At 44.0% G+C, this 12,037-nt stretch overlaps 1 protein-coding gene across 1 annotated transcript in view; it reads right to left on the reverse strand.

Annotated features, from left to right (window-relative positions):
* The window catches only part of agbl4 (AGBL carboxypeptidase 4), a 242,737-nt gene that overhangs the window by 138,542 nt on the left and 92,158 nt on the right, over positions 1-12,037 (reverse strand). Inside the window, exon 4 of the mRNA XM_068591298.1 lies at positions 7,175-7,269. Within this exon, the coding sequence (XP_068447399.1) occupies positions 7,175-7,269 (95 nt within the window). The remainder of the gene's footprint in view (positions 1-7,174; positions 7,270-12,037) is intronic.

Here is a 12,037-nt window from a genome sequence, read left to right on the forward strand (position 1 = left end):
TGTCTGACACACTCACGCACACACACACACACACACAGAATGCAGATATCAAGCAGTCCTACAAGGCGCCCTAATGTGTCCCGTAAACACCTGATAGAAAGGCTTTGTGGAATCGCTGAGATACCCATAATCCTTCAGTTGGAGTCAGGGGGTCAACTCATCATCGTGCTTAGCACACCCAATGAGCTTTAAACAGGCTATAGCCAAGCACCCTCACACACAAAAACCCTCACAGTATTATGCAGGCCCGGCTGCTATATATGCAATGTAAATGTAAATCCAGCGTGTGTGTAGAAATACTTCCGGAGGATCCGTTGAAGAATTGGTCCCGTGTCACACGGGGCTTACGACGACAAAACATTTTGCAATGTTGACGAGGGCAGGCTGCCTGAACAAAGAGGGGTGAAGGTGAGGTCTTCCGCCTGCAATACTAAAAGGCAGGCGCTGACTTACAGTACAGTAATCAGGGGACTGCTGGCTGCAGAAAAACTGCAACGCCTCACCTAGTTCATTATAAGATGACACAACCAATTTGTACCTCTGCCTGCTGCAATCTACCAAATCTCCCCTGACAAAAGCATTTAGATTAGAGCGCTTTCAGGGGGGGCTGCACTGACATGCGTACCCAGCCTGTAAAAGGGGAAATGAAGTGCCTTTTTAATTCTCCTCCAGGCAAACATAAAACTGTCCAGGTAAGTCATTTGTGGGTTGAATAGAGAGCCAGGAGCAAGTTGCCCTATCTGTCGCAATACCGCTCGCTCTCACTGCTTTTTTTTATTCCTGCGCCTTTCTCTGCAGGGAACTCTGCCGGAACACTTGCTATTGTGCACAATTGCAGCCCACAAACTCACACACGTCCTTATCCTCATCTGGAAGATTATTAATCTATTTGTTACATATTGTCCCATTATCCCCCCCCCCCTCTTCTCAGCCCCACCCCTCCCCTCCCACACACACATAATCCTCTTTCACTTTCTTTGGCAGCATGCAAATGAGTTTCTGTGAACAAGGAAGCGGCATGTGCTGTTGATTGTTCTGATTGGCGCTTCTCATTCTCTCTTCCTCTCTATCTCCCTCGCCAGTTCGTCCAACCCAGAAGACTCCCAGATGGAATAGAAAAGTGGAAAAGGAGGTTGGTGCCATTTCATCTAATAAAATAGAGCTTTGTGATCGCTTTCCTTTCTCAAGTCTTTAAAGACAACTGGAGTGAGGCTGAAAGGGAAGTAATTTCCCCCGGAACATGAACACCACTCCACATTTTTCCTACAGAGTTGGCAAGTGACTTGCATCAGGTATTCTCTTTTTCCTCCTGCAAATATTCACTCAGATTCATACATCACTCCATTTCCTCTCGGCGGTCGAACTGGTGACAGATAATTAGGTGTGTGCGCGTTTGTGTCTCTTCCTTTCTCCTGTGCTTGGTTTTTATTAAAAGATCTTGTCCGTCTCCGTTATCGTGCAGACAATGTTGACGGAGAGGGAACATCATATATAACATTTTTTTTTAATCTAAGAATCTTATATGAAACCCATAGCCTTCCTGTCTGTTGAATGATTGCTATGGTTCCTACTTCAGAACGGGGCTGAGAGCGAGGAAGCAGCAGAAAAACACAGTCTCTGTTTTAAATTAAAACGCCACGCAAAGATACAGGCCGCAGGCACAGTAAAGGTGTAATGAAAATTATGTTACAGTAAAACATTGTAGTAAAGCTGTGAGATTGAGAAACATGGACGTGAGAAGACAGTAAAGCTTCTCTGGTCTCTTGAGGAAGACAGTAAATGTGCAAAGCCACGATCCATTTCTTTCCCCTTCAGCCTCGAGTCTAACAAGTACGACCACAGGGAGATGAGCAAAGAGGGAAATAGGTGAGACACTCGAGTACTAAATATCAGCTGGAATTGGCCGCAATATAAGTCAACAAGAACATAGTGAATTTATTCATTTCAATACATGGTGTTCATGCTCAACACGCCACTCAGATGTCGAATCATACCACGGAGACTCTTGTTCTTGCAAATCCTTATTGTTGTACACTCTTAAGACACTATAATATATTGTTATATTGTTTTGTTGCATATTGTCTGTGAGCATTCTTGTGCTTGAATCCAGAATATTCCAACTAAGTGTTTCCGCGCTGGTGTGATTGAGTTCAGGAGAGATCAGAAGTCAGGATGGGCGCCTCAAGGGTTCTCAAACCACAAACTGGGGGTCGCTTGATGTTTTTATGAAGCGAGTCTGTTTGGAAATGAATCGTTAGTCTCGGTTTTATTGCTCAAATTATCCGAGCCGGTCCTTGTCCTGTTTGCCCTTAATTAACAAGCGTTCAATTCCCCTATTAATTAGCACAAGCTATTAGCTATTTTACATCACTCTTCATTTGTCGACAATTAAAAAGGTCTATTATTAAAAAGGCACACCACATGGTTAATTGGGCAAATGGCTCGGCAGCAGGAGAGGAGAGGCAAGAGGACGGCGCAGACACTCTGAAAGAAGGGAGGAGTCAAAGAGGTCCGCTGGAGCTCTCGTACAACCTTTACAGTCTGTCCGTCTTCAATTTGCTGCCTGACACTCTGTCCTCGAGAGAGGGACTGTCTCCCTCACTACTGTCACACACTGGCTGCATTCGGACTCCGGCGCCACGGCTCAGCAGTACGGACGTTAGAGGCTGGGAGGTGTGAGTGTGGCGCTGGATAAGAGCTTTTTTATTTTGAGGCAGCGTGCGCACTTTCATCCACACTGCAGGACCTGCAGTACTGTATGTGTAGAAGATCAGTGGGTGTCGGGCATCCCCTGTGCGGCAGCATCGGTTTGATCCTTCTCTGTCATTTCAGTTGTGTTTGTGTTTAAATCTTTATGATTCAGAGTCAGAATTCCTTTATTATATGAATTCAAAACATGTGCAAAGGTTTGTATCAGAGAAATGGGAGCCTGACACTTTTCCTTTTTGTCTGTGCTTTAAGTTCAGTAACACGTATATTTTACTGGAGCTGAAGATCTGATAACACATAAACATTATAGGATTACGGGGGGGGGGGGGGGGAGAGATCCAGGATAACAAGGCATGATATAGTACCATCAGAACCAAAACAAAGCAACATATTAAAACTGGGAAAATAAGTTTTAAAAAAAAAAGACGACAAATTGGAGAAGAGGTGCGTTTTAAGGAGAAAAAAAACACAGTAAAGACAGACAAGGGTGTGCAACGAGAGACATAACGGGCAGTGGAGGTATTCTCTCTCTTTAACTCACCCTGCCTCACCCTGCCTCACCCCTCCTCGCCCCACGCCCTCTGCCAGGGCTTAACAAGTGGCAGGGGGATGCAGGCAGGCCAAAGCTGTGCTGATTGACAGAACAATTACTGCGAACATGCGCCACGACTGAGAGGCAGACATCTCCAAATAGAATTTCACTATGGTGTTGCGTCACATGCTTACAGGAAGGATTTTGGTCGAAAAGCAAAATTGCCCTGACTGACTGACGTGGAGCTGAGCACGACTGCTTGAAAAGCACTCCCCTGTTTTTGTTACCTTCCGTAAAAAAGGAGGAAAAAGCATTTACCCTTGATCAAGGTTGGCTGCTTCTAACTTTAGAAGCAATGTTTGGCAAACCCATTTCCTTTAACTCCGACTGTTCATCTGTTAGCTCAGTTAGAGGTGGAGCTATTTTTAACCACGCACCTACTGACTGACGAGGAAGTGGAAATTTAATTAAAAGAGACAAGACTCATCCGAACAGTTCCAGTATATTATGCATCACAGATCTAATAAGTGAGAAACAATGTGAAGACGTGTGTTTTAGCTCGTCGGGTTAGAGTGACAATAATGTCAGGATTAAATGTACATTGTGTTTGTTTGAATTGTCTTATGTATACAACACAGTTCACACTGTATACATGAAGCAAAAATGTTGCTGTGAAGTCAATAATTGAATTATCGCTGTTTTGCTGCACAGATGAGAAGTTTGTTGTTTTGTATTTGAAATCAGACTTGTAGAAGAGTTAACGAATCGATTAGCTGATCAAGAAACACTTAATCAGCAAATGGTATTTTAATAATTAATTAATCATCTCAGTCGTTTTTCAAGAAAACAACTTCAAAAACACAAAACTAGCTTTAGCTGGCTCTAAGTTCACATAAAAAACATTTTCACATGTTGAAGACATGCAGCTTTTCTCTATTTAATACAATGGCAAACTGAATAATGAGTTTAAGCAGGACATTTGAAGATGTCCCTTTGGATCCTGTGAACTCGTGATGGATCTCATTTTAAATTGTCTTCTGTCGTCGTACTGTTGCCTCTCCTTCTACTCCGCTCCGCACGGGACTCTCGACGCAGCATCTGTTAGCTGTTAGTCTGTCTCGTGCAGCCGTCCCGGCCATTTCCACCGCCGGCATTCCGGCCTCCAACAGCTGCATTACACCACGCTCCCTGACTTTCTAATTAGCTTATCTCGGAAAATAAGGATACCGGGCAATCCTTTGCTCTAGCAGTCTAACAACGAGCAGGCCGCAGGGAGCGTGCTTGGCACCTAGTGTCACCAAGGGGACTGTTGTCTTCGACTGACTGGTACAAGCAAATATGGTTTCCTTTCTTTCCTCCTAAACACTCACACTCTTTATCTCAATTTCTTTGATTTTTTTTCCCCCCACTTTGAAATTTAAGTCAATTACAAATCACAAGAGCCAATTTAATTTCAAAGCTATAATATTTTTGGTGATCAGGGTGAGCAATGAATCTGGCAGCTAATGTTAGCAAGATGAGAAAGGTTTGCTTTTATTCAGCAGCTTCTCAACTTCAAAAGATTAGGCTCCATGAGGCTGATTATATTTAAGTCCAGAAGATGATATTGTGTAAATTTGCTCTTCTTATAATGACAAAAGATAATATTCATATTGCTGGTGTTTGATGAACTTTGCAGTGCAAAGGGTAGCCTTTGCGCTTAAGGAATAAAAACCCATTGTTAATATGTCATACATCACAAGAGCAATGTAGTCCCTTTTTAATTAGTTTGTCCATCATGCGTTGTTTAAGCAAGCAGAGCTACAGGTAACCTGTAGCTCTGCTTGTGATGCCACATGATACAGTAAATCCGGGCCTCTCTTTGCTCTGGTGTCTCCAGGCTGAGGAGAGAAGGATGGAGGGAAAAAGGGATGAAGGAAGGGATGAAGGAAAGATCCATTCACCTGTAGCAGTGAACGTCCTGCAGGACTGTAATCTGCCAGTTGTCTCTCACTGAGATGCCCAAGCTAAGCCGAGGCCAGCCAAGCCCTGCAGCCCCCAGCACCAAACGATGCTGGGGCCCCGGGACATGAGGCACCTGCACGGGGAGATAAAGGCTTCAACTCCTAGGCTAATACTGACGATTCTTTTGATAAATACAGACGTGGGGTGGTGGGAGGTGGGGGAGAAATATTTTCCCGCTACCTCCCTCACGTTCTCTCCTCCCTGTCTACCTGTCTCAGTAATCTCTTTTTCGTGTACTTTGTTTTTTTTCTTCCTCCACACTCTCTGTGTGTTTCTCCGCAACACTCTCTTTCTCTCACTCTCACTCTCTCTCTCTCTCTCTCTCTCTCTCTCTCCTTTTCTATATCTCCCTCTCTCTGTACCTTCTTTATCCTGTCCTGTGTGAGTTTGGATCAGACAGGCGAAGCTCTCCACGCTCTGCCTTTTTATTTATTCCATATCTGTAACTGTCAAAAAGAAGATTGCTACTTTAGGAGCTGTCTGTGCTTTGTTGTGCTCGTGGAAAGTCAAATAGAGGAGGTTGTGTTAAAAGCATCTTGACCACTTTGTGGGGACACAAACAATGTCAGCTGCGGTCTTGGAAGCCCCAGACAGTTGAAAATGGCTCTATAAGTGCATGGCACATGAGGCCTTTTGGATGGCACATGGCTGAGAGGAGCGGTTAAAACAGTATTAGCCCGGGGAGGTAATTGGAGTCGAGCCTCAGCTACGGTACCTCCTGCTGTGTCTGTCACTTAAATACCTATTTATGAGAGCTTATTGCAACATAAACATGGCCAGCGTGGCATGATTAGCGCATTACAAAAAGCTCTGGGACCTGAATGACCCAACAAGGCTGCCGCTCAGATTAACACCTCAGAGGTTTTGTCAAATGAGGAGTCACGACCAGTGAGAAAGTGGGACAATAATTACATGGCACAAAATGCCAGTCACAATACCAGTGCGTGAAAACTGTTTTCACATGTCTAAAGAACAGGAATGGAGCTTTGCTTTAAAGTGTTGTCGCCACAGTCACTGACAGAGTGACTCCTTTCACATGAGAAATAACACCAATTTTAAACTGAGCACCTGCCAGCTTCACTATAATAAAGATACAGTTCGCAGGATGAAACAATAGTCGTGGCTGGCACTTAAAAAAAAAGACGAGCAAAACAGAAAACTCCAAGTGCAAAGTTGCAACTACACCACACGGAGTCAAAACAAAGCGAGCCGAGCTGAGTCGCATCATGTTGCAGTGTGCCGTATCGTCGACAGCAGTTCATCTTTCCTGTCTACGGTGTCGTGCCCATTGTCTATTCCCATTAGCCTGTGACCGGCGTGCTACGTTATGGTCGGCGCGGGTGCTAGGCTAGCAGACGTAGACGGCTCGGGGTGGCAGATGCCTGGCTTTTTTCCGCGGATGCCCTCCATCAGCTGATGACAGATGTCAGGGCTCCTCTTGGACGGCAACACTTCATCACGCTACCCTGTTCCCCCTCCTCGCTCCGCTGGATCCACCAGCCTGCTTGGCAGTCCAACCCCACTGCACCAGCACCGCTCCCTCCTGCCACACCTACCCATTCACTCTCACATACACACACAAACACACGCACGCACACACACACACACGCTCTCACATCTCTGCATCCATCAGTCAAGCGTTATTACATCAGACAGCCGTCATACTGGCAACCAATGGATCACATGCTAATGTGCCCCGACGCATCCACTCTGGAAATCTAAAGTATCAGTCTTTGGTGTGTGTGTGTGTGTGTGTGTGTTTGGCGGGAGGGGGGGAGAGAGAATTTATAGAACCCTTTCCATAACTTTGAAGAACTTTTCTTCTGTGCCTGTTTTATTTTACAGATAAAATAACATGTACATGCAGATCATTCCCCTTTTAAAAAAGTGCTCGTAGAATTGGTGATAACGTTGTGATTCCACACTTACCATTTGGGCCGGCTGGTAGACTTGACTACAGGAGACATGCCATCTCTGTACAGGCTCTTGGTCTTGGAGAAGTTGACCACGTTGAAAATGACTCGCTGAAAGACATCGAAGAACATTAAAGCCACAAATTAATAAAAGTTGCAGAGGCGTTTTTGACCACTGGTCGTACTTAGCAATACATTGATAAGTTTAACTGTGTTTTGTTTTAATATTTGATTGTAATGTGCTGAGACATGCAGAAATTCTTCAATGAAAGTTAAGAACATATATCGAAATATCTAATAACATTTAATTTAAGTCACAATCACCAAACAAGTACAAGTTCAGTGAGGGACTTGTTTTCAAACAATGCATCTTGAATATACTTATTTTGACACACAACATTTTCTGATGGTGAAATATAGGTCAAACCCAGTTTTCCCAGAGAATTTCAAGATCTATTTTTTTTTATCTTGAAATGCCGAAATATGACTTACTATTTCTTATTTCATGATACCTTACCATGTAAATGTCGGATAAGTATGAATTTGATTGTCAGCATTGACTCATTCTTTACAATCCTCTCTTATAAACCATGAAACAGCAGAAGAAGCCCAGAGAGAGGTACAACGTTCCACTACCACAAGGGGATAACACCAACAACACACCAAATCACCACACATTAGCATTACAGTGAGGAGATAAAGCAGCTTTAATGTCCCGCAGATGATCCCATGTTGCAGTAACAAAGTTCCTGATAAAAGGCAGCCGCTCCGAGGAGTGCCAGCCTCTAATCTGGGAGGACATTACGGTTCTCCCTTGAGGGATGCTGCCTGGCCCGAAACATTAAGCTCTGCCTGGAGCTCAGAGGACAGGCATGGTGTCTGGCTTTCCACCTCCTCTGGACCAAGGACTTTCTTTCTGAGCTAAAATATTGTGGAACAGCCCTTCCTTTCCCCAACCTCTAGCATGCAAGATAAGGATCAGGAGGAGTAGGGAAATGTAGAGAGAGAAATGAATAAATACACTTTTATAAAAAAGTCAAATGAATGGCAATGGTAATACTGCGGTGAAGTAAATGAATCCTATTGATGGGGCATATCAAATTACCAACTTAGTCCAGGTGGTGGAAGTTAACTGGGTGCTACTGAAATCCTATTACAGACTCCCCACCCTCATCTCCCTCCTTTTCTTTCTCCTTTCCCTCCCCCCTCGTTCATTTCCCTCTTTTTCTCCTGCCTAGCATCAGAGGAATGGGGATTGCGGATTGTGGCAAGCTGATTCAGACTTAGGTAAAATGACATCTAACTGATGTTGAGACTGGCAGCCGGCTCCTGTAGCAGGGAGATAAGACCATTGCTGCTGGCATTTCAATTACACTTTACTGCCCCGCACATCTGTTGCGAGAGCTACTTTTCAGCCTTTTCCCCTCAGGCAAATACAGCCTTATTCTGACTCCACTGGCTTTCTTTGACTGCACAGCCTCCTTCCTCATTCTTTATCCACAGCAAATTCAGATTGTCTTCCTCTTTAGCTCTACTCTACCCACTGTTTGTAATCTATTTGTTCGGCCTGTTTAACTCAGAGGGAGCTGAGGCTGGACAGGAGACAGAGACACAGAAAAGAAGGCTGAATTGCAGGCAGAGTGATACATAGTACAAGGGTTGAAGACAGTAAAGCAGAGAAAAGGTGCTGCTGCTTGTAATAACATGCAGCAGGGACAGACACAAAGAGACAGTGGATAACTACACAATGGTGCTAAATAGGGATGGCGGGGAGAAAGTTACTGAGAGGTAAAGAAAATAAACTCCACTGGTTCAGTGGACAGATGTGGAGGACACCGACAGGTGGGCTGGTAGGTGGGAGGTGGGCACGCGGCATGTAGAAGCCTCAGTCTCCCTCTGTGCTTCCCTGATTTCATTGAAGCTAAATAGATTAAAGAGAATATTTTGGTTCAGGCTGTGACTAAACATCAGATCACAAAGTCTGCCTTTAACCTACAAGACAAGAGGAACTTTGAGAAGCTTGAAAGCAAGGCATGGAAACGTGGACAATTTACTAACAAGGACGGAGCAGCAGGGAAGATCTTTATAGCACTTTTAAGATGCAAGATTGTTGCATGATTCTGTCCATTTGCTGTCTGTGTTTCCTGCAGGAGCCTCTCGTCAGCTTTCTACAGTTAAAGTATTACAATCTTTGATTGGTGTCACATCTTCTGCTTAATCTACTTTTAAGCATTATTCAACCACACACACATGTTTCTAGTGTTTACACTATCAGTGACTTCTGGGGTTATATCATAGAAATAAAGGTTTCAATGACCAAATTCTATATCGGTGTGCCACTTGTGTCTCAGACCTGTTCGATGGAAGTTGGAGTAATGTGTTGTGTTTACTCAGTATCGAGAGGACCAGTGCAATTTTGGTATTCGTTTTTGCATGAAATTGTACTCGCGTTTCCGTCTGCTTATCACAAACGCAAGCACAAAGATAAATGTTTGTGGCTTTGGTTGACAGATGCTTCATAATCAGCAAAAACCTTTCATGTATGTTAAGTTTTGCCTCTTTAAATTTGATTCACATTTTTTTTTTTTTTTATCAAATCCTGATTAAATGCACAACTTTGAATGTGGTTAGAACAGGTTCTGGTTTGGGATATATTTAGACCAAAATGTCCTCCACAGCTGTTCGGAGAATATATGAGGTCCTTCCTGATCAGTAGAACGAATACATGTTGCACCAGAATTGATATGAGCATCTGCAATCTCTTATATGAAGAATGTGAGGTCTACACAGATACGTGAGCTGATACACACGCCACAGAAAGGGATGCGATTCTCATCTAGAAACTAAATAAAAGAACAATGCTGTTGCGGCGCTAAGGTATCTTTTTCTCTCTCACACACACACACACCCACACGCACAAACGCACACACACACACACACGCACACACACACACACACACGCACACACACACACAGCATTTCATAGATTTAGAATCAAACAAACTGCTGTGGGGCCAATTCTCCAGATCGTTAAAACTTGTGCACAACCAGGACCAATTTAGAACACGCGTGTGTATTTGTGTGTGCTGCCCTGGAAGATTTAATTAGGCTGGGAGCAGTTAGAAGAGATTAACATCCATGCTGTCTGAGCTGTCATGTCGACGGAGCGTGTCAAAGCCCTTCGCCGTCCCCATCACTGCCGAATTACAGACTGGAACAGGTGTTTCTGCTGTGCCACAACACACACACACACACACACACACACACACACACACACACACACACACACACGCGCAGGGACAACAGGCGCCCTTAAGTATCGCATACAAACTATTATATTTCTGAATATGGGTTGAAAACAGTTGAACCTCGTTTGGCTGACCGAATCTTATAACATACAAAACTCAAATGAACCTTAATGGTGCAGAAAGTAAGATTTTCACTCTCTCACAGCAGAAAATAACTGTAGTGTATCTGCAGGGATTTAATAAGGTAGTTCTTCAACACCAATGACTCCAGAATTACTTCCAAAAAATATCTAAATGTACTCATAAAACCTAAAAGTTGTCTTTTTGAAACATATTATGCGATGCAAACGCTCCCATGGATATGTGCTGTAAGCGTGACGCTTAGTGCATGTTTTAGGTGACTCATTTCTGACCCCAGCCTCTTCGCTGACCTTTAAACAGACCAGCAGCCACAGGGCTCGGCACTAAAATAGCCTCGCTGGTGCCTCTTCAGGATAGGATTGCATTCAGGACCAAACACTGTCTTTTGATCTCCATCGATCTAGCTTGTGGCCAGATAGCATTGCTTCCTGGAAGAAGGCTGGATAAATTATTAAAGGGGCCGCTCTAAATGTGTAGGCCAAGAGGTCCAAAGAGAGAAGGAGTGCTTTGTCCTTACGCTAGTGATGGCTGAGCAGACTTAGAGACACGTCCCATCAACAGGAAGTGAAACTGCTCCAAGGACTCTTTGTTGTTGGTGAGCCTGGCTCAGACCAGAGCAAAATTCAGACTTGAATTTGAAAAATAGTTCATCAGAGAAATGATTATTATTCCCACAACACTGCACTTGAAACGCTGCCCAGTGGTCTAAAAGGCGATGTAGCTGATGTATCAGGAGTCACCTAACTTCACTGACATCACCTTGGCTACACTGATTTCCTCACAGCTCAACACAAGCGAGAAGAGCAGATCTGTGAGCCCTGTCCATAGCCATCAGAGACAGGCAGGCTGATAGCTGCTGGCAGCTCTGCCTGTTCCTCTCCTGTTGTCTTTGATCAGTCTGATCACTGACGCACAGCGTGCCAACTACCACAGTGCTGGGGACTACCTGACACCGCCAGGAGCACAATAGACACGCACGCACACACACACACACACACACACACACACACACACACACACACACACAGAGTCCAACAGATGAGCAGACTCAAACACACACAGTAAAACAAATACTGTACAGTACCCATAATTAGCCTGTTACAGGGAATGAAACACACACACACACACACACACACACACACACACACACACACACACACACACACAATTAATAGAGTGGTTAAACAGAGCATCAATTTGACACACATCACAGTGATTTACTGTATGATGGCTGGGACTCAGTTTCCATCACAGACGTGCAAAAACTAAACGCGAGCCTTCTAATTGTGAGCTCAACATAATGCGTTATGCGTCATATTATCAGAACAACTGTTGCGCTTTAAAATGAAATGGTCATAATCAAATGATGGAATGCAAAGGGAATGAGAAGCATTATAATTTAAAGCGCATGGGTTAATGTGAAATTATGCAGAAATCATAAAGTGGTGAAGTGATGACTAATTGATTGCTCCTCACCCGTAGTTTAAATA

This window comes from Clinocottus analis, unplaced genomic scaffold (assembly GCF_023055335.1).
Source record: "Clinocottus analis isolate CAN_PGR_092001 unplaced genomic scaffold, fCliAna1.0.p SCAF_25, whole genome shotgun sequence".
NCBI lineage: Eukaryota > Metazoa > Chordata > Actinopteri > Perciformes > Cottidae > Clinocottus > Clinocottus analis.